Below are 27,257 nucleotides of genomic sequence, written 5' to 3' on the forward strand. Positions count from 1 at the left end.
ATTCTTAACCTGACTATGCTAGAGGTCAACTGACAACCCCTGCTTACTTTACACATGTGGGTTTTGGATTTTGTTGTTGTTTTTGGTTTTGGCTGTTTGTTTTAGTACAAGCCAAGATGCTCACTTTTGCTTATTGTTTTGTGAGGGGTTCCAGTCATTTGCAAAATCTTGTTTATACTGTGTTGGAAATTTAATAATGTATTTTTAAATACTACATCTTTCCTTTTTGTTGCAGCAGAAACCTTCTGAGATTAAAGTATAATTGGATCCATTAGATCAAATTTTGTGCATTTTTTCATCCATGAAATTAGTAAAATTAGGTGAGATGCAGTAGGTACCTTGTAAGGGACCTGATGCTATCTCCAGGTGAAGTTTACAGGTAATAAGAAATGCATGGGAGTATCTGACAGTGACTTTAAAATTCCTTTAATAAAGCCTATGACATCAATAAAATATCGAGAAGGACAGAAATATACCAGGGAAATTGCCTTCTTCTTAAAATGTCCTAAAATACATAAATCCTCTATATATGAATACATGAATCTGACTATAAAGGATTTAAGAGTTAGTGCTTTAGATGATGCTGTTTTACACTTAGTATGCCATGTAGCACGATCCGGAGATGTTATTAATACAAAAGAATCTTTTTTTGCTCCAGGAGGGGAAAGAAGGATTGGAAGAGAAGGCAATGATTTCATTAGCAGCTTTACTATTCAGCTCTCTGACGGGCATTCTACATCTACTTGTCATTCAAATAAATCTCAAAGATGAATGGATAATTCATTCATTAAATGGCACCAGGAGGGAGTTGCCTTATTCAAATAATCTGACTGAAGTGTCAGTTTGACAAAAAATCCAGTTTTGAGTAGTGCTTAGATTTTTGTGTATGTGTTTGTTACTGCAGCATCATTCACCCTTGGGGACAAAAGATACAAAGGAAATATTAACGTAAGGTATTGAAGCTTCTGAGGTTGCTGAGGGAATTTGGTGCTTTGTGGCAACATGTCTGGTCATTGTGTTACAAAAGAAAGATGGAATATGTGTTGGTGATTTGACACTAATGATTCCAGTAAATCCTGGCATCTCTTGGAAAATTGCTAAGAGATATACCAAGGCTAGGTATCCTTGCAGTGTGTTAAGGTTATTGCATCTAGCCTTCTCATGGAAGAATGTGAAAACTGAAGGAAGGACTCCTCTGATTGTTGTGGTTATTGATTCATTTAAATTCAGCTTCCAGAAAGTTTTAATTACTCTGCCTTGGAAATCTGCATTTTACCTGTTGCTGCTGGGACTATGTGGTACTTCAGCGTGTTTGGGACTAAAATTGCACATGCTCCATTTTCAGACTCTGAACTCATTATTGTGTTTTGGTGAATAACATGTAGAACAAACAAAGTCTGCCTTCAAAGTGTTTTTGCTTGAGCTTCTAATCTAAATTGAGGAATATATCCTTCTCTACCAGAATGTGGTTAAGATTGTGTCATTGCTCAACCTTGAAGATGAAGCAGCTTTCCCCAGCTGGCAAAATGAAGATTTCACACTTGTTTCCAGCTCTGAATCATCCTCAGGCATTGCACCTTAAAATCAAAACCTATTGTACCTGTACAAGATTTTAGCTTCTGTTTATAGAAATCCAACGGTTGCTATTTTTTCTCTCTCAAGGGCTGGCTTTTCAGATAGGAAGGTAAAGAATGCTGTAGGAAAACATCTGCTTATATCTGAAATATTTATAAATTACTTTTCTCCTAGTAGTTAGTATGAATACCTACAAAATATAGTGTGACAAAATAGGGATTTTTATGCAGTACAAGTGAAAATATTTTTACTTGATTTTAATGAACTGTTCATAATGCTCTTCTTAATATTTGACCAATGCAGCTGTCTAAACTCCCCAAATGCTTATAAGAGTCCTAAGATAATGCATCAGCTCTTACTTTTAATAATTCAAACTTGATAATTTGATATATCAGCAAAATACCTTTTTCACTTGTGGGACCTGAGGAAAGGGGAGGTTGGTTTTTGCTAGAGGATGGATGCTCCATGGTATTTCTGGTGTGCCTGTACTCTTCAGTTTTGGCATAGCTGAAATAAGTGGGCTACATTGTTTATCCAGAAGTTCTAGATTGAAGTCTGTGGGCATGTTGGTTCTGTCTGGTTTGCGTGTGGCCTGTGGATAGTGTTCTACGTTTTTGAAGTCATCCAGAAAAATGAAGATTTGGGAGCAACTGAGTGGTGTAAGTAAGAGAAGGTCACGTTGTAAAGCAGTTGGTCTGGGAATTTGACTCTATGGTATACAGCCCCTAGATGGCTGACAACAGCAGAGGAGTTTTCTTTTGGTTACATCAGAAACAGCAAATCACATCTTTTCATCGCATCAGATGGGAGTGCAAGTGAAAAGAGCACATCTGGGACTGATGTGCAGACACCAGGGATCTTGCAAAGTAAAGTCATTCATCTGCTCATTTAAACTTGTCCCTTCAGTTTGAAATGGGTTGTTTTAGAAAGCTATTTGTCAATTAAATTGAAAAGCTGAATTAATCTATATAATAAAATTTGAGGACGCTAAATGTAAAACATTATACCAACATAAAGATACCATTACTAAAATTACCTTTAGAAGGGGACAGCGGCATGACTGAGACCTCTTTCCTTGCCTTGTAGAAGGATGGAGAAGGGGGTACTGAGGAATAACTCCTGGTGATAGTTTGTTGGGTGTAAGTGAGCCATATTCAGCCCTGTGCAGCTCACAAAGGGAATAGTGGCACGCAGTGAGGTACCTGTTCTTTTTCACTAAGATCGGAGGGGTGGCCAGGAGGAAGTCTGAGGGGAAGTAGTAAGGGTTGTGCTGTCCACAGAGCCCATATAATTGTTGTCTGTAATGTAAATTGCCTGCCTTTGGTTTTAACAACAACAAAAAAGTATACTGTCTTCCCAGCCTAATGAATGACCATAACTCACATCAGCAGCCTTGCATGTTAAGAAATGAAAGTGAATGCTTTGCAGTGTTACCAGAATAATGCATCATGTTCAGTATCTTCTACAGGAAAATGAAAGGGAGAGGAAGCCTCAAAATCTGTCTCATTTCTACTCATCTGAAGTAAATATCTTACTTATATATTTGAGGTACAAGATTTGCTCTGTGTGTGCTTTCACATTAAATGCTTACTTACTGTCTAAAAATATACAGAACTTCAGTGATGTTTTCTTAAGTCATATAGCTAAATTAAGACAGTATCAGAAAACCGTACTACAAGTCAGGAGGTGCTTTTAACCTTTAGATTGTAATGTCTAGGTCTCGTAGCTCTCTTTCTAGTTTTCATTGGATTTTTATACTTCCCTCATGAATTTTTATTTTGTTTTCATTGTCCACTGATCAGAAGTGTTTTCTTGGAATAGAAATTTCTGCTGATATGTCAACTTTGGACTGTGTTATAAAGATAAAATTCGATGTCACAGCCAGAGGTTCACAGCAAGGTCTGTTTAAGACAGTGATGCTTGCTTGCTTAAGACAATGCTCAGATAGTAAATAAATAAGCTAGCTGTATTGCACCACTCTAATTATGATGTTATCTACAAAAACAAACTCCTCAGAGTTACAGCTACATGGCAAAAGCACATTTGATAATTATCCTGTTGATCCAAAATGGCTCCAGAGGTGCTGAGTGACACAAGTAAAGGGTTGTGACTATAGCTTTGAACGTAACTATGTACAATTTCTTCTTGCATTACAGTGCGTATTAGACCGTGCTTGTTTTTACAACCCTGTATAATGCTGTATTTACAACCCTTTTGTTTTTTTTTTCTAAACAGGAATGAAAATCTGCACAGGTGCTCTCAGTGCAAGGTTGCTAAATACTGTGGTAGATCTTGTCAGGTAAGATAAAAATAACATCTATAAAGGGTTTAAGAAAATAGGCATTTGAAGACTTTTTCAGAGTCTCCATACGTTTTGCATGTTGTCATACCTCCACACTGTAATTTATTTGTAGTTTTGGACAGGGTGGGTAAACATGTTGGCTTGTTTTATTTGAGTATTTTTAAAGCTACAAATGTGAGATTCTGATAAAGTACAAAGGACAAAAATAAGTTGAAATGTGTGGTGTTTGACTATACTTGGTGAGAGGAGGAGGAATAATTCCTAAGCTTGTCTGTAGACTGGAAGCTCTAAGTCAATTTTGCAGTAAAACAATTAGTATTTCAGGAGTACTTTTTATAATGGTAAATTCTATATTCCAGTTTTTTTAAGAGGAAATAAGGGTTAAGAATCTGTTGAGAAGAGAAGGCGTTAAGGAAAACTGCATCTCAGGAGTTTTTCAAGAAGGACAATGGTGCATGGCAGGAGGACAAGGGACAACAGGCTTAAGTTGAAAGACCAGAGGTTCACATGGGGTACAAGGAAAAGCTCTTGACAGCCAAGAGATGGGACAGGCTGGCCAGGGTGTTTGTGTGATCTCTGTGTTTGAGGATTTGCAGACTCTACTGGATAAAGCTCTGAACTGGGTCTGACCCCAGAGCTGACCCTGCTTTGGAACTAGAGATCTCCATAGATCCATGCAGCCTGACTTAACCTGCGATTCTATCCTATGAAATACTTCTCAGAGATGAAAAGTTCTCAAAGGCCTAAAATCTCAGCTTTTATATTTAACTTGATATAGAGGATTGCCTTATAGAACACTTGAAGTTGTAAATGGTTCCTCATAGTTTTCCACTGTGATTTTTTTTTTTTTTTGGTGGGAGGGTGAGGGTTGGTAGTGGTTGGTTTTTTGGGGGATGTGTGTGTAATTTTTTTTTCTTTTCCTAAATGGAGAAAAATGAAGAAAAGCAGCTACTGGTCAAAGTAGACTAGCTGTAACGCTCTATAACTTTTTAAATTAAGTCTTTGACATTCCAAAGCTCATAGAATGAAAGCATCGTAGAATGGTTTGTGTTGGAAGGGACCTTAGAGATCATCTAGTTCCATGGGCAGGCACCTTCCACTAGATTCAGGTTGCCCAAAGCATGCCATTCAACTTGGCATCAAACACTTCCAGGGACGGAGCATCCACAGCTTCTTTGGACTACCTGTTCCACTGCCTCACCATCCTCACAATAAAGAAGTTCTTCCTAATGTCTAAACTAAGTATACTCTCTGTTTGAAGCCATTCCCCCTTGTCCTTCCACTACATGCCCTTGTAAACAGTTGCTCTCCAGCTATTTTTTAGACCCCCCCTTTAGGTACTGGAAGGCTGCTGCAAGGTCTCTCAGCCTGTCTCCATAGGAGAGGTGGTCCAGCTCTCCAGTCATCTTTGTGGCCCTCTGGACTTGCTCTATCTTCTTCTTGTGTTGGGGGCCTCAGAGCTGGAGGCAGGACTCCAGCTGGGGTCTCACCAGAATGGAGCAGAGGGGCAGAATCCCTTGCCCTGCTTTGGATGCTGCCCAGGACATGTTTGGCTCTCTGGGCTGTGAGTGCCCATTGCTGGGTTGAGCGTCTTGTCAATCAACACCCCCAAGTCTTTCTCCTCACAGCCGATCTTGTCATGTATCATGTGCTTCTATAAACAATTCTGCTTTAATATAATCTGTAGTGTTCTCAAGGTCCCACAAATCCCTCCTTTTGGGGCTTAAAACATATGGAGAGGGAAAAGAGGAAGATCTGTCATTTTGATTCATTGTATGGCAAACGTGTGCAGTGTACATTAGGTGCTTACTGTAGCATCAATAATAATGCCACAGGTAGATTTATTATGGGAGATCATAAGGAAAACATGGCTATAAAGACTATAAAAGACTGGAGTATTTGCAAGGTAAGTTTAAAATGTCTTCTAAGAGTCATTGGCAAAGCTTCTGTTGGCAAAGCTTCTCTAATATGAAACAAGACTGCTGGCGCTGACCTGCAAAAGCAGATCTGCAAGGTGTAAGCAATAACCTGTTCAACTTAGATATAGAGGCAATGGAGGTAGGAATTGGAGCTGCCTCTTTGAGAAGCACAACTGTGTGAACATTCTTCAAGAATCCATAAGGGATAGCCTAAAGCCATCTTTAGTGTCTTTGCTTTGTGCTTCCAGCTCTGGGGTTCACATGCTTGAAGCCATCCATAGTTGTAGGTAGGGATTTCAGTGAGACAGGCTACTGCTGCTAAAAGTAATCTGCACTTAACATGCTGTGTATTTGCAATTTCATAATTTCTTGAACTGTTTAAATAAATTATTATTGAATTAATATATGTAATACCCTGTGATATTAGGTAGCGATAGAGGGTAACAGGAAAAAAGAAGTTATTTTTTAGTCAAAGCAGTGAATTTATTGAGATTGATGACTTGAAACAGGTGATATAGATAAAACTGAGACCAACCAGATCTCTTTGCTCTTGAGAACTGTCCTCTGATTCATATTGTTCTAATAAGCCTGCTACTCCATTGTGCTGCTCTAGTTTTATAGCAGCTGTTAGGAAAGCTAAACCAAATGCTTTGTGCCCTACTTAGCCTCTGTAGCTTCAGTGCAGTTCATTAATATGTGCACTTCTAATTGAACTAATTGTTCAACAAATAAACAGCAGGGTATTGATGAAACTGCATTTTGCACATTTAAAAAAGTGAATATTGGCAAAACAGGACTATTTTAGTTTTATGAATACAGATAACTTTGAAGTGCAAATTATGCAGTTGAATTTGCAGTTCACACTTACTTGCAGAATGATTTGATTATTTTTGAATGTGTGATACTGCAACTCAAAACACTTAGGCTTAAAACCTGTAATTTTTCTGGAGTTTTGTAATTAATACATTATATGAAAACAGAATTAATATAAAAATATGACTTCAAAAAGTTTAATCTCAGTAGGTGTACTGGGTCTAGAATAAAGGTGGATTTTGTGAAAGAAACTTCAACATAAATGCAACAGGGGATTTATATTTCAAAGTGTACCAAAAAGAGCCATTTTTAAAGCTGCAAATATCTTATAAACATCTTCATTTGTTTTAAAAAGTTAGGTAGTACAAAAAGCTATCCTCAGGCTAACCTTAAGGAGAAGTAATAATTTTTGGAAATGTCTCTCTTTTGGAACTTGAAGTGAGAATAGTTATCCTTTAAGGGAATATGTATGCAGAGCTGGTAGTCCTGAAAAAATCAGAATACAAATCAGAATCCCCATTTTTTTACAAATCTCCATAATGTCTGTATTAAAGATTATGAATGAGTTGTTCCAAATAAAAAAAAAAAATCCCATTGTTTTTCTTTTTCAGGCCAGTTAAAGCAAGCTGTTTTCACTTTTACCACTTCAGTTTAATTTTAAAAATATTAGAAGTGTGAAACTGGAACATATCACAAGAGATCCTTTGGGCTGACCTTTTGCAAATGAATTCCGGTTTTTAGGATCAAGTACATATAGATTTTTTGCTTTTAATTTTTTTTTCACTCAGACCTCATTGGGTTTTGCCCCTATTTGGCATTTCCCTGTTGTAGCCCCTTTTTCACTTGTTGATGCCTAGTTTCATGGACTGCCTGTCTTCTAGCCATGTTATGTTTTCTGGGTGTCTCTCCAGAGGTAGGGTTATCACATCTGGTGCTCCTCATAATCACTATTGTGATCACCCCTGGCAATGTTTATTAATATGGTGTATCCCACAGATTGGGGACCAATGATATAGATGATAATCCCTGAAAAATGGAAGAGTAATTTCAGGAAGAATTCAGAATGTGATATTATCAAATATTATTGAAATAATGTAATAAAAGTAAAATGTCATAATTAAAAAAAGACGTTCTGTGAAAATTCAAACAGTCCTTTGGAAATTACAGATTATTTGCTTTTAACAGATCAAAACCTTCCAATGGGAAAATAACCTGGTGTTTTTATTTTTTTTGGTTAATCAGCTGTAGTTTTTAACAGCTTTTTATTAGCACATTAATCTGCAGGAAGTGTTCATTTTTTGTACTCTTGCATAGAAGACAAAGGAAACCTTTGTTTAATCAACATTGCTTTAGGATCTTTTGTAGATTCAGGCTCCAAAGTGAGACAGCAATAGCATATGTCTGTGAAAGAATGGATGTTCATTGACAAGATCACTCAGCTGAAAATATGCAAGATATTGCAGGCATTTGTGAGGGGTCTTTGCCCATGACCTGAGCCAGCAGGAGGTGATCCTGGCTTGTGCAGGGAGGTGTTGGAAGTGGTCTGGTGCTGGTTCAGCGGGCAGACTCTGAAGCTGCCACCAGTAAAGAGCTCTGTGCTGCACCATCTCTGTAGCCATGGATGAAGCCTGAGGATTGACACTTGGGATACATTGAGATTGAAGGAGAGACAATGCTTTGGGAGGGGAGAAACAGAAAGATATTCTTTCCAAGTTCCTAAGTGTAGTGAAACCTTGAGGAGGAGGGTTTTGTATTGCCCTGTACTGTTTACTTGCTTTTTTTTGCCTCCTTCTATTAGTGTTCATTTCTAAAAGGGGGAAAAGGAATCTTTCCAAAATTGGAAGACCTTCCCTGGCATGGAGGAGAAGGGTCATACCAGGTGGCCACATCTCTGCACTGCAGTGTTTATACTCGTGCTGGATATAGGATATAAAAACCTTGACTGAAAGCCAGGATACAAAGAATTAAGAAAACCCTTCCACCAGGAAATGTGATACTAACATAAGTTCAACCAATAAGTATTTTTAGAGACTGACTTTAAAAGTAGGTCTCTCCAGGGTCACAGATCATTGTTTTCATATTGTCCTGTAATTTGTATCTATGTTGTATGGATATTAAGAAGAAATATTGTTGAATTTCATTATATTTAATGCATTTGGAGCTTTCCTCTCTCTCCCTGACCATTTGGGAATAAATGACTGGCAATCCCCATTCCATTCTAGCTCCTTCTGCAGAGGAATCAGAGTGATTCCTTTTTAGCATCAGTTTTGGCCAAAGTGCTATTTCACAAAAGGCGTGTGTTTGAACTATTTTTATCACATGGGAATGCTCTCAAAGAAAGGTGGCATATGATGCTATGTGGTCCAGAATATTTAATCTCATTAGAGCTATATTGGTTGGGTAAGTTATTAATCATTTGGATGTCACCTCTACATGTTTAAAATTCTGTGCAACATTTATGTAGAGTAAAAAATTTGACAGTAAAGGCTTACTCCTAGGAACATTTTTAGTTTAAGTTGGATGAAAATGCCAATATAATTTTATTACACAGAACGATGTCTGGACATTTACAAGCATGACTTTGTTTTTTCTAGACAAGGATAATTTTATTCAGCACTAAATACTTAACTTTTATTTGCCAGATAGGATGTGACACTAACTGTATTTGGATTAATGCCTTCTTGGTGTCATTTTTTTGCCTTGTAGAGTTATGGGTAAAAGAAATGAAATCACAAATCTCTCATGTATCTGAAAGAAATAAAAAGTTCCATTTATTTATAATGTGTAAGCCACAGGGGGAAAAAATCCTGAATTAAATATAATAAATGCTTCTGGTGCTGAAACCTAGTTACCTGAAACAATTCCCTCACTTAAATGCAGCTTAGGAAAAACTTGTGTGATTGTGTTTGGAATCTTTATAACTCTCATGTCAGCATCTCCTGGTCTGATGTGCCCTTACACATATCTCTGCCATTTTATTTTTTTTTTTTTTATCGCTGAACATGTAGTTAACATTAGACAATCATTTTCTCTGTGGCACTCACCTGACAGAAACTGGTTTTCTGGGTTCATGTTTTTTTCCCTTACTGCATATTTGTGAGAAAATGTCACCTTTAGAAGCCCTTGATTGTGAGTACTTGTCATTGTAGCAAATTTTTGTTGTGCCTTGTTCTTTTAATTTGCTTTTAAAACTATTTGAAACAGCTGTCTGTCTTTGAACATGAACTGTGAATATGCAAATAAAATGTGTAAATATGTAGTATGTTGTACTTTTTGCATATTATAAACAGAATTTTCTACTTGTAGAGACAGAAGAAAGGAAAAATAGTGATCAGAAATTTTCTTCCAACACATTTCTTTAGTTGAAGACTCATTCTTGCTGCTCTTCTGCACTAATCTTGATGCAACAATAAATGGTAGAGGAAAAAAAGGAGATATTTCAATGTTTCCTTTATCTTGTCATCCTGATTCTTCCCTGCTATGGGAGTGTTAGTCTGTCTCTGCTATTCTAATCAATGTGGCCCTTGAAACAAAAATTTGAGGTTTGGGTAATATAAGTAACTAAAATATTTTTGGTTCTGTCTTCTGTTTTGTTTTATCGCTGCCAGTCCTCCCAGCTGTGGGCATTGGTATCTCATCAGCTCAGGGATATTTGGTGACAGTTTTTGCAGCACTGAAAACTTGACCATTTCATTAGAGCAGCTGTATTTAGTGCAGTGAATGGACTCTGAAGGCCTCTGCAGCCTTGATTGCTGAGTGAACACATGCCTAGAGTTTTGTGTATGTTAGATAGCATCTTTTCTAGCTCTCTCCAATCTTGTGAAGTAAGCAGCTACATACTGTTGTTGCTTCATGTCACAACAAATGAGAATTAGTGCATATTGTTTTGAGCATGTTTGTGTGTATATTTAACTATAGATAACTATATGTATATAAAATATGTGTGTACATATAAAAAATAGGATACAGATTATGTAACATAAAATGCACTTAATTTTCTTTTTCTTCCTTTTTAAAATGTCTTGATAGAAAGAAGCTTGGCTGGACCACAAGCAGGAATGCAAGTGTCTTAAGAGCATCGAGCCAAATTTTCCTCCAGACTCTGTCAGACTTGCTGGAAGGATTGTTTTTAAACTAGTAAGTGATGTTCTTTTAGATTGATTCAGTGCAGCAAATTCTGATAAATGCTTTCTCACTCTACATTTTTAATGCAATTATGAACTACAAGGCTCAAGTGACTGGGAGTGCTGAAAAAAATTAGACTGTGAATTGCATTACAAGTTTGCTGATTAATTTGCAGAAATGCTGAAGGGATCAAGAGATTCCAAAACAGACATAACTAAGCTTGAGGGACATGTTTATTGACTTTCTTTTCCTATGGTTATGTGGTAGCATTCTAAGCTTATTCCTGCCTGGAAGAAAAACATAGGGAGACACCATTTTCCCTTGAATACTACTGAAGTTATTGGTGCTTTTCTGTTAACGTAATAGAAGCCTCATTAGGTGTTGTTTGAATGAGTGGTAAGGGCAGAAGCAGTGGTAGCTAGCCCTTTCTTTAGAGGGCATAGTGCCATGCTTTCCATGATGGATTTTCTTAATCTCAGTTATCTTTTTTAATGTTTTTCTAAACTCTCTTAGAAGTCCTGGGTGTTTGACATTCCCATGATTTGATTCCTTTTTATGGACTAAATTTTCTGATAGTTTAAGCAGCTTATAAATGGGTGGGATTGTAAATCTAATTTTTTTGCTGAACCTGCTATGATGCTGTCTGTGTTGGATAAAAGTGCAGGCCTTTGTTGTGGTCTGAGGTGATGAAATATGATTTCACATTTATTTTATACATTGTTGCGAAGAGTTTGCATGATAGTTTTTAAAGGGCAAATATGTACCTAGCAATACTGTGCATTAATTATAGTCACATGAACTCTGAAACAAACCTCATAATCTGATTTCAATTATGCTCTAAAGGGCTAAAGTAAGTTACTAAAGGTAAGCTGCCAAAGTGTTAAAAAAAATCAAAATTAGTAGAAAGTCTTATAACAACAAAGAAATTTAATTTTTTAGGATAGTTTATGCAAAGTCCTGGATTTATGTTGCTGCTGTTGGCCATACCTGATTATCTTTCACGTTTATCACACGGCATAATCAGTCTTGTAGAGTGTTTGCAAGATAAAACATGCTATGTGAGTGTTAATTATCTGATTTTCCTCTACAGCTCAGACAATCAGTATGCCCTTCTGAGAGACTCTACTCTTTTCCTGATCTTCAGTCAAGTAAGTAATTGCCAGCCAGATTTCAGGAAATACTTCCAAGGTCTGTTTTATTAAAGGGCCATCTGATTTTCTTGCAGCTTGCCTTCTGAAGGTTTGCTCTGTGGACTAACAGAATCAAAGACAAAAACCTCTGTGGGAAAGAACAGTTATTTCAAAGATAAAAGAAAAAACATGCCTGTTGTCTTGAAGCAAAACTTTCCTGATTTTTTGCTTTAGTATATTTATTTTTGCATTTTACAATGAACAACTTGCATGCTCATTTTTTAATTTACCCAATGTCTGCCTTACTATATACAGTGTCAATATTTCTACATACATAGACAATAGTACATATATTTTTGCACCGAGGTTTTACTTTTTTAATACTTATGTGCTATTGCATAAAACTTCAAAATAACCTCCAGAAATAGGAAAGAAAGTTAAATTTAAAAGGGATATGTCTATATTTTTCTTCTACATGATCTTTCAACAGAGAAAAAAGATGAAATTGTGCAGTTATTACTTTTGTGGCTTCACAAGTTTCAACTTCTTGGGTAGAAAAAGATGCTCATTACAATCTCTCAGCAGAGCAAATGTTGAAATAAGAAACATTTTTTTCATATTTTGTGGCATCTTGAAGACTTAAAAAGGAAGAAATACATGCTTGGTTCATTTTTGCATCTTGTTTAGAGGGATTTTCTGGAGAGTAATGTGAATATTTTGATTACCTCAATGTTTTTTAGCATTATTCAGAGTTTTGGCTACAAAGCAGGTTGATCAATTGGTATAGTTAGAAATAAAACCTGTATAAACATAAAAAATGCAACACATAGTATTAATTTTACTTCCAAACACCCTGACATTCTGCTGCCTTATCCCAAACTGCAAGGGCAAAACACCTTAACAAGGCAGCAAATTAAAATGGATAGATTTCAGTTATTTAGAACATAGTGATTTTCTGCAATGGGTATTTTCAATTTGTGTAACAAAAGTTTGTGGAAAACAGTTGTTGCAAATTAAGTTAAAATTATTTAGATTATGGACTTTTATGCTTTGTTACACTGCTGGGATCCAAGGAAAGAGTCTTTATTATACCAATGGCTGATTGCAGAGTGGTGCAGGAGGAACTGGACGATTCTCCCTTTAAATATTAAATATTGATCACTTGTACAGCAATTATCTCTAGTGTAGGCAAAGTTTGTTTTGTAACTGATTGTTCCATACAAACTGGTTTCTCAGTACCCTTCAGGAGATGATCCCAGCTTTCCTTGACTTGACTGGAGACAAGGGGAATCGTGTGATAAGTTGACTGGAGAGAAGCTTGGTGTTGAACAGGCCTGAGCTGCAATGGGTGAATGGTACAAAAGTCTGTAGAGTGGCCAGAAGGTTCTGCTAAAATAGTCATTCTGAAGGAAATTATGATATGGCCTGTGATACAGATGGGATGACTGTCTTCTCACTGATATGGAAATAACTGGTACATAGCCAATTAGTTTAGGAGAAGACAAATGAGAGATCCACATGTAGTGTTTAATCTGTACTGACTCAGTCTTAATAACAATTCCAGTGGCCTCTTAACTCCACAGCACCAAGTGTTTAGGACATTAACACATTAACTGAACTTGATACTTCAGGCTACAGTACAAATGGCCTATGCATAATCTTATGTAAAGGTTTTGGCTGGCTCTTTACTAGTGTTGTTTTCCTGGCTTCCTTGTTAGAGTGAATAGATGGTTTTGGAGTTAAAATAATCCAAAAGTGTTTTGGGTTGGTGTGAGAACTTGTAGTAGCTGAGATGTTTTTTGCTGCCTCTGTATGCTCCAAAAACTCCAGTTATTTCATAACAGTTTCTCTGTTTGCTGCATAATTTATGAATGGTGTTGATAAAGCTTTTGTTTCTTTGTGTACGTAGTGGAATCTATAGGAAAATCAGAAATGCATTTTCATTAGAGGCTGAATTATATAGGAGAAAAGATTTCTTTGAACAGAATCACATAAACTATGAATACAGGCTGTAATCCGAAACAAAAATATTCTCAGGAAGCATCTTTGTAATAGAAGATAATGTTTCAACACTAATTAGAAACGTGACAGAATTCTCATTGATACTCTTTTAATCTTTTTTGGGTTATTTCCCCCGACTTGTAATTCAAAAATATTTTCTTTTTGAAAATTGCTATTGACACTATGTTATCTCATTTTACTTTACACTATTACTTTTCAACATTAGTTTATACTTTTGGTTGATTTTTAGTGTGGGAGACATATCAACTGAATAGAAGGCTATAAAATTCTATACACTTTTTGAATAATTATCTACTAAAACAAATAATACATGAAAAACCACAAAATATGTGGGTGCATACAGGCCTTTATGAAGTTCTTTTCCAATCTCCATAGATCCTTGAAATTCCTTTATATGTCCTGAAACTCAGATTAAGTAGGAGGGGTGGATCTGAGCATAGTTACTTTTGCTGGTTCTCATTTCTCTTAAGACAATTCCTCCCTTCCTTAGTTCTCTGGGCTCTCTGTATGTTACAGTAATTCAGAAATAATTTTTGGTTTTAGTTACCAAGACTCAGTATTCAGAAATTAGTTTGTGTGCTATATTGTGGGGCAGATATTTTGCTGCTTTACTTGTATAAGAATCAGAGTTGCATAACTAAATCCCCATGCTGTATTATTTAGAAATTTTTTCATAGGCCTTTTGTTGTATTTTGTCTCCCATAGGTTTATTAAACAATTGAAAAAAGTTCCTTAAAAACATAAAATGAAAACATATATAACTTTAATTTCATTTTGCTTTTAGCTTTTGGCCTTTCCTTTTTTTTCTTTTTTTTTTTTTTTTTCTTTTTTTTTTTTTTTTTTTTAATGTGCTTGGAAAATCATGTCTTGATCATTTTCCATTAAGGTTCCCCTGGGATTTTTTTTCTGGATCATTAGCTCTGATGTCCTGGACAGATTCCAGTGTAGATAATTGCATTCTGCTTCCATCTCTATCAGTTCTCCCTGAAGTTCCAGTTGGTTTTGGTATTCATGTTCACATCTGTCCTAAGCTACAGTGTCCATTTGTAACATGCTTCTTATGTGATTTCTCTTCTTTAGTCTAGGGTTATTTGCCAATAGTGAAACAAACCATGCCTTCCTCTCTTTGTTATAATACATTTTGTAATGTATTATAGATAGTTTATGGTAAATCACATGTTGTCTTATAATTACATTTGAAGGAAAAAACATTTTTGTTTCCAAAGGGATATTATATCAGAAATGCAAGTGTGTGTTTATAATTTCTCTTTTATATTTTTTAAACTTGATTGTTTCAGTCATCTAACAGATAGCTGCTTCTCTTGAAGACACAGTCCTCATAGATACTATATTTTTCTATATCAGAGATTTTCTGTACATTGTGAAATACACAGGTGTCTGGATTTCTAACATTTATGTTTGTTCATGCTTACAAAATCACCTGCAAACATCCACACTGTTGACTGCACTTGGGTAGTGCTGTGTGCGTCTATAGATGTTCATAATAAAATAACAATTCACCATTATGCAGAGATGAAATTGATTCATAGTGCATCATAAATCTCTGCCTTTTGTTATAGACTGGTGCTTGAATATGTTCAGCTTCGCATTCTCCATTTTGTACTAACTAATAGTAAAAAGAAAGTGTGAAGCAGGTAGTCAGGCAGTGATCTTGCTAGGGTGCAGCAGCAGTTTCACTTTCTGTGTGGAGACCTGATGCATGCCTAATCACTTAATTAGAAAATGAGGCACTGTGATTCTTTCTGCTTCAGGATTTCTATCTGAAAAGTATGAATAGTGGTGCTTTATAATAAAGTGATATTTACTTATTATTCTTTAATATTCATTATTTACCACTTGCTCTGTATGGAACTCGTTTTGTTCATAAATACTTTTCTGTTTCATCTGCTAGCATAAAGTGTTTCTGACACATCTATGGAGAATACAGTATAAAAGTTATGAACTGCTGCATAAAGTTCCAAGCATATTTCTAATGTGGTTAATGTTACAAACCCAGATGCCTAATTTTTTTATGTAATGTCTTACATCTGCTTACACATCTGCTTTATCTATTGTCTTTTGATCTTTAACTTGCTGTCGCACTCATATGATTTGGCAGTAGCAACTTGATAAACTCTACTGTGTTGATAGGAAATTGTCACAAAAATGAGAAATGTCTGCCCTCTGTCAAAATTGCCCTCCATCAAGATTAATTCCTGGATTGGAAATGTCTAGGCTGTATGGCTGCCATTGGATGTTTTCAAAATGTTGATGAAATGTTCTGTTTATGACATGGTCTACTTTTTTTCCCTTTCCCAATAAGACACTGAACGGTTAAGTGAAGAAATGAAAGATGGCCTCAGGCAGCTTGCACAGACTTTGCAACTGTATTTGAAAACTGAGATCCAGGATGAGTCTCAATTGCCACCTGCAATTGACTTTTTTCAGATCTTCACAAAAGTAAGTGTTAAAATCTGGTTGCTTGACAACTCATAAATTATCTTTTCCTCATGTTCACAATTTATGTCTGAGTGGGAGTTCAGTAGATGCATTCAGAATGTGATATATGACAAAGTGAATTCAAACTATTTTTTTTATTCGATCTGTATTTAAGCAGAAGTATAACTTTAATATAATTGCAGCACTTCCAAATTAAAGCAGTAGCCAGAGGATACTTCTTTTCTTTTCTTTTTTTAAAATAATCATGTTAAAGTTGCTGGGTGAGAAAAAAAAACCAAGAAAGTTCAAATATAATTTAGTCAATCAACCTGAGTAATTTTTTCACAGTAATGAAGACCATATAACATCACTCTTCAGCCTAGAATTTTTCTGTAAATTGAAATATATTTTCAGATATCCTCCCATCCCACTTTGTCATTTAGAAGTATATGCTAATGTTTGTGATAGTACTGTATCCTACAAGCTGCTTTTTTCAGAGGCCTTGTGGATTATTTATTTTGAAAGATGACATATAAGGTATTTAAAATTAGATTCCACATGTAAGATGTCTATTGTGCTGCTAACTAAATAATGTTGGCTTTTGGTGTAGATATTTTATTACTTTCAATTCAAGAAGCTAAATTCAAACAATGCTAACAGAATATTTTATATGAAGTGTACTCATAGTTTTAACTCCATTTAATTTTTTTTGATTTCTAATTGATTGATAAATTCTGCCATAAGATTTATCTTGTGTTTTGGTTGTTTTAGTAATTGTATTCTTATGAAGTAAGCCAAAGTATAACATTTTTTTTCTTTTGATATAAATAAAAGAAAGAGCCTCTTTGGGAAAAATATAATAAAAATGCTATAAATTATTTTTTTAACATTTGCACAGTTAAAAAACCCTTTTAAATTTTTTTTTTTTTTTTTTTTTTTTTTTTTTTTTTTTTTTTTTTTTTGCTGTCAACAGGACTAGGAGCAATTGAATCAACTGTGTTGTTTTTCTGGATTTTTTTTTTTGGTGGGTGATTAGACTGCTGGTAATGTGATGTAAAGTTGCAACTTTACCTGAAAAATCACAGTCTGAAATAGACCCAGTTAAAAGGGTGCATAGATAAAACACTTCAAGTACTACCTCATCTCCACTCAATCTGTTTTATTGTCTTGTGTTGGCATACTGGTTTGGCCTGAGCGTTGTCAGATGCATTTCACATGAAACATGCACGTTGTGTTATCTGGTGTAGAGAATTTGTGCAGCTGAAGATAAAACTGATTATCAGAAGATGATCACTGCCTACTCAGTTTGAATGGAGTTGCAGCTTGTAAGAAATTATTTCCAAATATTTTTGCCATTTATGTAACAATAAGCTTAAGATGGAGAATGGCCATGTGGCTTGGAACAGACACAGTGTGATGATTACTAAACACATTGGAACAGTGGTGAAGAAAGTGCAGAAGGTTTTAATTTTTTTTGTGTACACACATGCACAAGCATGTACACATATGTGCACCTCCTCTCCCCTCCCATGTATTTTACCAAGGTGGTGTAAGTGGCCATCAAGGGCAGAGTGAAAGCCAAGACTTCACAGCTCCATATCTTGTTAACTGGAGAACTGGGAGTGCTCCTGTTAATGACAACATTTGCCCTACTGTAGCTTTGATATCACAGAGATGTTTTTAACTTGCTGTATTCCATATGTTGACTGTGAATTTTCCCCCACCCTATTAAATGGAATGCAAAGTGCTGAGTTTTTAAGTTGTTGGTTTTGGTATGGGGTTTTTTTTGTCCAGTAAACTAGAGCTCATTTCATTCTTTTGCTGGTTTTGCTTAGTCTGTGTGATAGTCTGCTCTGTAAAAATGGAGAGCAAATGACATAGACCTGTCATGTTTACACATACTTGATATCATTAATACTAAGAAGAACTGGCAGAAGGGATAGGAGAATCTGACTGGACAGGTGAATGGTTGGGAGAAAAGAGCAGTCAACAGCCATGTGCTTTACATGAGTAAAATTAGTATCTTGTTCAGAGTTCAGTCAAGCACAACTGTCAAGCTTTTTGTATGACCTTGTTGTCACTCTCTAATATTCCATGTGGCATTTTACAGCTTTCCCAATTTTGTTGTCAAATGAGTTAGTTATGAGTGTGATATTGTATTAAAATATTAATTTAGTATTTCCCCATCCTTAGGGAGGTAGCAGCAGACATTTTCTGCCATTCCCATGGAATGTTCTTTGGAAGATATGCTGATGTCCATGCAACTTTTAAATTTTTTTTTAAAAACTGAGTAGGGATGCTTATTCTCAGCAGGTAAAATTTAAGACTTTGGAGCTGTAAAGTCTCTGCTAAGACTTCTGCAGTCTCTTCTCTGTAGTATATCTCTAAAGAAGACCAGCTGTGATGACTTCCCTGTGTGGTCATAGAATAAAGAAATACTACAGATACATAACTTCAATATGTAATCTTGTTTTCCCAATCGCTTCCAACATTCCTTTCAAGTTCAGTAGGTGCTTATTCGAACATTGAACTTTTTTGGATCAGTTCTTTCATTGCATGCCACAAAAAGATCCAGTCAAAGGTCATTTTTTTATTCTGTTTGATGCTGAATTCTCAAGAAGGAAAATAAACAGACTGCCAGACAAAAGAGAAAAATTATCCTGTAGTGAGGTGACTATATTCCAGATGGTTCTTGGAAAATCTCCAACCTGATTTAGGTCAAAAGAGCTTCTCAGAAGCTCTTTTAAACAGTCTTCCTTCTCTGCTGTCCACTGCTCTTGCCTTTGTGAAAATTAATTATAGTTTTATTCGCTTGCTTGTGATGCTTAATAGGCAGAGAATCCCCCTGAGTGTGCAATTGTAGAAACTGCCCATTTAAAATCAAAGAAAATTTTGCCATTTCTTTCCATGGGGGCAGAATTTCACCCCAATGTATTTTTAGTCTGCACGAGATCTGTGGAAAATACCAGCTGTACTGGATGGGGAGGTGTTTCAGAAGGGTTATGTACCTTTCTTTCTGACAGTCTTGCCTTGTCCTTACTAGACAATTTGCTTTTGTATCAACTGTCCTTTGAGCTGGAGTTGAATTTTCTCATTTTTGTTATCTGATCACTTTTTGCAAGCTTCAGTTTATTTAACGTGCCATTTATCAAGGTTGTGACTGTTTTAAAATTCTGATCCTCAGTATTAAACAGAATTATCTGCAGCTAATTACGTGGTAAGGCTTTAACTCCACTGAGACATTTTCTAATGTCAAGATAAATTTTTGACAGCGTGGTTTTATGGTTTAGTGATGTTTCCATAACCTTGAGATAAAATCAGTCCTTGCTTTTTATTCTTTAGCTTTTACTTACATGTGTGAGGAGGTGGCCTGGAGTCCTTTGAGACATTTAATGGATGCAGGATAAAGAATTAAATTTTTGTATACATTTACGGTTCTTTTAATACTAGCAGACAAAAGAACGTGAGCCTCTTTAAGATGTTGAATAAACTCTGTACCTGCCATAAACCTGTGAGTGACTCTACTGACAGGAATCAGGCCTAAGATGACTTCTTTTAGACCGAATATAGGCTTGGTGTTTTACATAGCATTGCAACTACTCATACTGTGTCAGAATTGACTTTTTGTGCATTTTGAAATAGTTTGAAAACTTATTTTCCAATTAATGATACATAGAAGAGATTCTGATGTGTGCTATTATGATAGCCATTTTGAAGATCTCCTAATTTCAGGTCCTCACATTTATAAGAATAGTAAAGTGTAGGCCACCTCTCCCTTAAATAGCAGTAAGATAAAATCCAGTGGCAGTTAATGAACTGTTACAGGCAGTTTTCTAGGGCAATTATGTAAACTTAAACCAGAATGTTATCGGAAAGAAGTTTTCTAGATGTTTTGATGAAACTGTTGATAAACCTTTTGGTAAAGGATGCTGGATTGAAGATTTTAGGGAATCCCATATGATGCCATTTTGGGTTTTGCCTTTTTTTACCTTTTATGTATCCTCTCTATTCTTGGCACATATATTTGTAGTGCTGTAGCCTGTTGTATTGTATTGGCTAGCTTTGCCAGTAATTTTCCATGGCCTTTCCCTAGGCCTTTCCATGGCCTTTCCCTAGAAAGGTTCAGGTGTTGCACATGCTTCCTGATAAAACAGCTCCCTCAGATTTGTTAGACAGCCTTGCAGGAGCAGAGCTGTTTGACCCCTGGACTCGAGAACAGTACTAGAAAAAGTGTGTGATGCAGACTAATCTGTGCTGAAACTTCGTTCTGGGTCTTAGCTCTTTTGAAGGGTGATTTTTTTTTTGTAAGTACAAGGAGGGGTAAAAAAGTAAGGAGCCAGTGTTTTAGCAAAGAATAGTGAGGAAAGACTTGGGGCTATTTAATAACTCATTCCCTTGGTCTGGTATCACAGGGTTTTCAGCCTGGTATCCCAAGTTTCCCCTACAATTCTGCTGCTCTTGAAAGCATAGGAGTATGTAGAAAATCTGAAGTTGACCTTATTTTTAATTTAAATTGGTCTGTGATTTCAACATATTTATTAAATGGCAATAATACTTTCCACTTGTGTAGTGCTTCAAATAAGCCTCAAGAACTTGAATAAGATTTAGCAACAATTCTTCATAGTTTTCATGTGTACCAGACAAGTATTTATTAGAAAAATAAGACTAATAGAAAGTGTTCCTATAGCTGCCTTTTCATAAGAGCTCTGTAGGGCAGTCAGAGCCAAACCACACATGTCCTACCACGCAGTCACAGTCTGCTGCTTGTTTCTACAATGGAAGAATAAGCAAGCGTAAAGATGGCTGGAATATGCACAGTTGTTTTTTAGAGCCTACATCTTAAGTTGTATCTTTTAAATTTTGCAGAAATAGTTCTATACTGCTGCTAGGATTTGCATTGCATTTCTCATGATGTTTGTTTAGCTCAATGTTATTTCTTGAAGTCAAGATTGCAGAGGAAGTGGCAACCACCATGCATCACCTTTAGAAGCAATAGTGTGAATAGAGATTAGAGAAAAATTAGTAAATGTTTTAATCAAATAGGAAGAAATATTGCAGCAATACTCTAGAATAAGGGTGATAAACAGTCTTATAAGACTCCTCTCTCTTTACTTTGCCAAATGGAAATTGAGTCACCACAGGAAGTTATTTTTGTCTAAGGTGATTTTTCAGGTTTAGTGATTTTCTATTATTTCCCCATTGAATTATAATTTGGGGAGATAATTTTCCATAGCAATTATCTTAATTTTCAGTCACAGTAGTAACCTTGAAGAGCAAAAGGATATTATACCAGACCATGAAACAAGAAATTAGAGTACATGATCACAATTAAAATATAAGCTTTTGCTAACTAAGCTTGTTACAGTGAAAGTAAAACTGTAATACTTCAATACTTCAAATTGAACTTATGGTATAATTGGGGTCCCCTCATTTAGTTGTATGTACCATCTGTTTTACAAACTGCCTGTAGCATAACAAGCACCAGGTGTAGAAAATGAGGTAGAAGAGTTTTAAAGCAAGAATATATTACAAGGAGTGGTTGGGTAGAATTTGTAATAATTTGGTTTTGTCATAGGAAAGCAAGCTTTTTTCTTGAAGAGTGAAGGGAAGCAAAAAGACTAATTTTTAAGGAAGTTAATTCAGCACAGATTGAAAAGCATAAACTGATAGAAGAGTTACTGACTGAAGCGAGCCAGCATGGAGGGGCTGTGTGAAAGGAAAGTTGTATACTTCTTCTTCACTTGACGCTTCTTCTGTCGGGCTAAGTTGAAAGTAATAAGACGGCAGAAAACAGTTTAGAGAAATAAATGGCAGGGTAGTGTAGGCTATTTTGCAACAGTTTGGGTTTTTAAACATTTACTTATTTATTTATTTTCTAATTTTTTTAGATTTTATATTTTAGTGTAGAACTGAAAAGGACCCAGGTGGCCAGGACATTAATTACTATTAATTTGCCTAATTATGCTCAGAGCATATCCACAAAACACACTTTTTTAAAAGCCAGTGGTCTCTGACATGCAATATACATGTCTGTTTTCTGTTTTCTGACACCCTTATGGAAATGAACTGGAAGCAGTAGTGATAAAAACCTTTAGGGGTTGTAGCAATTGCAGTACATGCAAAAAAAATGTGTGGGGTGAGGCACCTTTATGTTCAGGAAAAGCCAGCATGAAACAGGGTCATGGAGATGTTTAATAAAGATCTGAGTAGCAAATGAAAACCATTTACATCCTCTATCAGCAATTTTAAAAGCCTCTAATTGAGGAGGATAAGCCTGATACCTGTTTATAATACTGTTGGCAGCAAAGTGGTCTGTCCTTGTCTTTAGGATGACCTGCAGTGGGATTGCTTAAAGCATTTTTTTTTTTTTTTTGTTTTGGCTGTGGCAGAGCTAGGATTTTGTGTGGAAGGATTATTAATCAGCTCTGAGACTTGTTCAACATGTTTACTAGATGAAAAGGCACAAAACTTTTTCTTCCAGAATGACATCGCAGTAGATTGATAGTCAGTTGAAAAATACCATGCTCTTGGAATATAGGATGCTCTTTGAATACAGGATGGGGAGCCATGTATTTCTGGTGCTATTGTTGACTTGGTGTATTCTGAGTTGCTTCAGAGTCTCTATGAAAATGAGGCTGATATCTGTCTGAGGTATGCTGTAGAGACAAATAGCTGTTGCAGTTGAAGTATCAATTGAGGGTGCAACAAGTTCTGTCTCATGTAGGCATTTCAGTGGGTGTCAATTAAATGATACCTACCTACATGAAATGTAGTCCTGAAGAGTATGTTCTCTCCCTATTCCCCAATATGTATCTTTTTGCTTTAACAGTAATTGTGGTGTGTCACGTTCTATTTCCTTGAAACTAGTCCCGAGTTTGTTGTAGACATAAGATGGAGAAAGAAACAATTAGACCATGGTACTGGTTCAATATCATGATTGAGTTGATCCTGTGTTTTGGTATGGGTGAGCAGCTGTCACAACGTGGTTGTAGCACTGATACGCTGTCAGCTGGTGTGAGATCACTTAGCTTGTGCTACAGCAGCCTGAAGCTGACAAAGGCTGTCTCAAATAATTTCATGACTGTACATGACAGTGCTTATGGATATTCTGCAATAGTGGCTGGCAGCAGATCGTGCAAGCAAGGTGCAAGAACTCTGCCAGGATGGTTTGTCATACCTTTCTTGCTTGCCTCTCCTTACACAGCTACACTGGAAGTTCCCATGCTGTCCCCAGGTAAGTTAGATGTAGATTGACTGGCGGAGTCAGATCGAGGAATATTCCCTTTAGGAAATCATCTAATTTGCCTCAGTGATTTAATTTTTTTCCTCCTCCTCCTTTCCTCCTGATTTTATAAATATTGACTAGACTATTTTCATGTCTGTAATCACCAATAAATTGTATTTCTTCTTACGGATCCTTTGAAAATTTTTCTGCTGGTTATGGGCTTTTGGAAATTTTAAATGTGTTCATTGAAATGTGTCCCTAATGTCACAGATACTACAGATAATGGATTTGAACTTATCTCCCTTCTGAATTTAAAGTAATTGTGGGCTGTTATTAAAGTTTTTATAATCACTTTTGGAAATCTGGCAGTATTTTTCTAGTTTAAAATAGAAATCTGCAGTATTAATGGTTTCTTCCCTCTCACATTCCACAAGAATATTCTTCAGTCTGTCAACAAATCTTGTGCTTTGCCTGTATTCACAAATATAAAATTCATCTTCTTTCTTTTTCTGTTACCATCAAGGCCAAGTTTTCATTCAGCTTTCAGAGGAAAGTGGATTGGATGCCCACTCTTTGAAGGGTATTTTTATGCATCACAAAGTCATTGAAGTCAGAGTTTCATCATGTAAATTGATCGGATCTGGTGAAGTGTTGTTCCTAGTCAAGATAGAAATGGTGAAGTGCCAACCTACTGCTTTTTCAACTTCCATTCAGTGTTGTGGGTGAAAATTACTTTGCTTGTTTGGGTCTTTAGTCTGGGAAGATAGTAAAGAAGGGTGCACATGTTGTCTGTGACATCAGTGTTTTCTGCTATGCAGAAATTATGTAGACATAATGCTGACATGTTTCTCATTTTGTAGCAATTTCAGCCTTTAAGCTCGTTCTCAAATTAAAAAATCAGTATTTTAAACAGCAGCTTGCACGATGTGCATTCGTGCTGTCTAACCGTCTGAAAGAGTCATGTTTGCTTTTATACTTTGAGTATGAGTAAAATTCCACGAGCTGGCTGATAGTGAGAAGCTGTTGCAACAGCATAGAATTGCTTGTTTTACTTTTAAACTTTCAACTTTTTTCTGTATTTTTATATTTTTGGGATTTCTTTTAACCTGAGACAATATCCATCATCCTGGTGATATGGCATAAATGGCATAAATCTGAACCAAGTATCTCTCTAAATGAGAGATTTCATTTGCCTAGGTTTTATAATTAATGTTGCATGTATTAACTATTTTTTTTGCTTATTAAGAAGTAAAGTATAGTCTATAGTTTTATGAAAAGATATATAGTAGCTGAAGAAGCAACTTGCGAGACTATAATGATAGTGTTGGAATTTTCCTAGTGGATTTGTACCAATGTTAGGTATGAGTCCAACATAATTTACTGCCTAAATTATACAAGATCATTGTTTCTCATTCCACAGCATTTTTTTTTTCCATTAAACTATCCTTTTAGACATGTCAGACAGTCAAATGGTAATTTTTAATGTAAGTTACAGTTCATTTGATTGGAAAGCCATAGTTCTGAAAAGCTCCAGTGATAAAGGTTGGTGCAGTACTTCACTAGTTTGCCCCCATTCTGTCAGTTTACTCAGGACCAAAATTTGTCCAAGTGCCTGATTGATGTACCTAGGCTGACTCCAGAGCTGGGTGGTGGCAGGAATGACCAAGAAGGGAATTCAGCTTGTTGTCTTACCATCCTCATACCTGACAGTTAAATCAGGAATAAATGCATTTAACCATCTCCTATAAAAACAATATACTTGAAATGAATTAACAGTGGCTGCTGAGAATCACAGCAAGATTTGTACCATCATCTTCAGCATGAGTGAACTACAAACTATAAAAACTAGAAGCAATTTGGGTTAATTGTGTTAACTGTGGTTAACACAAAATACCTTTTCCTGGTTAATGTTAACTTTACAGTTACAAAAAAACCTGCTTGACTTGATGATGATGTTAATGGATATGCTTCCTATATATTATTGAACTGTCTTTGTAATACCTTGTCATGGCAGAAATTAGAGAATATAAGAATGTGTACACAAAAAGTACTCAGTAACAGCAGGAAGTTGTACAACATTAATGGTTCTTCTTTGCAAGCTTGCATCTTCTTGGAAGCAGCTGAATTTAGGTAGAGTTCTGATGTCTCACAATGGCCCTGGATGTTGCTGGTGGTATCAGTAGATAATAAATCATAGTGCATGCTCTTGGGTCAGAGCTAAAAGTGAATCTGTATCTGGGTGCAAGTCCAGAGAGATGATAAATCTCCATAACCACACAAATTGTGCAAATACAGAAAAACACTGCAAATTAAATAGAGATGTGTCTGGTAGCTTTGTATTCTGGAAGAAACTGTAATCCATTGGTAGAGATCTGCTGGAAAAGCAAACTGAAAGAGCTGGAGTATCCACAGCAGTAAGAGATTTTTGACCATGAAGTAGCCAATTGTCTGGGAGAAGAGTAAGCATATACACATCTAATTTCCAAGCATGTTCCTGCCGACTGTGTTTCTTTGAAGTCTTCAAATCAAGGAATTGCACTACAGACAACAGAATAAATAAAATTTATGCTGGCAACTCTACCCATGATACAAGCAAACTGACCAGCCCAGTTTAGTAGATCCAAAATTGTATGACTTATGGCAACTCTTTTTACTACTATCTAATTGTTGTAGATTCACAAGAAATTACATTTGCAAATTTAATTTTCTGTTCATTCAATTTCTAGTTGAGATGGATGAGAGGAATGTGAAGACTCATAAGAAAGGCACAGAAAGAGAAAAAACAAGCCTGCTTATAAGAGAATGTGGTGTTTTCCAGTTAGGTCTGAGACAACATTTGAGCACCATTGTTTTTTGTCAGAACATCTCTTGGTGTTTTTTGGGGACAAGCATACAGGTATTTGTAGAAATCTAAGTGAATGTGCCTAAGTGTGAGAAATGGAGGTGATGAGAGGCTAGTGAGTTCCTACTCATTTGTCTACTTCATAATTTTCTATATTAATTATTTTACTAGCATTAGCCTGTACACATCAGGAAAGTGGGAAGTTGTGAATATATGTCACTATATGGTTTTAATCATGCTGATACACCTTTGACTGGAGTTCTGTTTTCGGTGTGCAATTTGAGGAGATTTCTCTGGACTCCATTTTTGCATTGCTGTAGTGGAGGGGAGGAACGGTGCATAGGCAGAAATAAGATGAAGCTTGTTGCATTCAGCTTGTTGGATCAAACAAGCACATAACAGTAGTTTGTATTTATCTACTGCCTTCTCCTGACCTGTTTTACTCCAAAGTTCTCAAAGTCATCTTTCCAAGATGTGAAGGTAGGCATGTGTTACATGCTGTCATTTAGTGCAATTGGTATTTACTTGAGCTAGGATTAAGTAGAGAATGCTTGATTGTCTGATGATAATTCTGTAATTAATATTCTTAGTGATTAGAAGTCTCATTGGTCTCATTAAATGATTTTTTACATGTAGCAATATGAATTAAAGTGTGTATTTGCAGCTTGGCAAATTTTCTCCTGGCATCTCCTCTTTCCAGTGGATAGCTGTTGTACATCTTCTGCCACTTCAGTAGGTCTTAGATCTTTATGACAGAAAAAGAACTCCTTTAGACGAACAAAATTTGCTTACTTGTTATGGTGCTACTACTAGCAAATGAGAAGCTCTGAGTCCCACTTTTTAGAATCAAAATTGCACAGAGAAT

The 27,257-nt window shown here is 36.0% G+C and overlaps 1 protein-coding gene across 3 annotated transcripts in view; it reads left to right on the plus strand.

The window, feature by feature from the left end:
* The window catches only part of SMYD3 (SET and MYND domain containing 3), a 376,442-nt gene that overhangs the window by 39,348 nt on the left and 309,837 nt on the right, over positions 1-27,257 (plus strand). For all 3 annotated transcript variants that reach the window (XR_008436193.1, XM_053972899.1, XM_053972898.1), the window contains exons 2-5: positions 3,811-3,874; positions 10,639-10,746; positions 11,825-11,882; positions 16,210-16,346. Coding sequence is in view for 2 of the 3 variants with exons in the window: in XM_053972899.1 (XP_053828874.1) it covers positions 3,811-3,874; positions 10,639-10,746; positions 11,825-11,882; positions 16,210-16,346 (367 nt within the window). In the remaining variant the exon portion in view is untranslated. The remainder of the gene's footprint in view (positions 1-3,810; positions 3,875-10,638; positions 10,747-11,824; positions 11,883-16,209; positions 16,347-27,257) is intronic.

This window comes from Vidua macroura, chromosome 3 (assembly GCF_024509145.1).
Source record: "Vidua macroura isolate BioBank_ID:100142 chromosome 3, ASM2450914v1, whole genome shotgun sequence".
Taxonomy (NCBI): domain Eukaryota; kingdom Metazoa; phylum Chordata; class Aves; order Passeriformes; family Viduidae; genus Vidua; species Vidua macroura.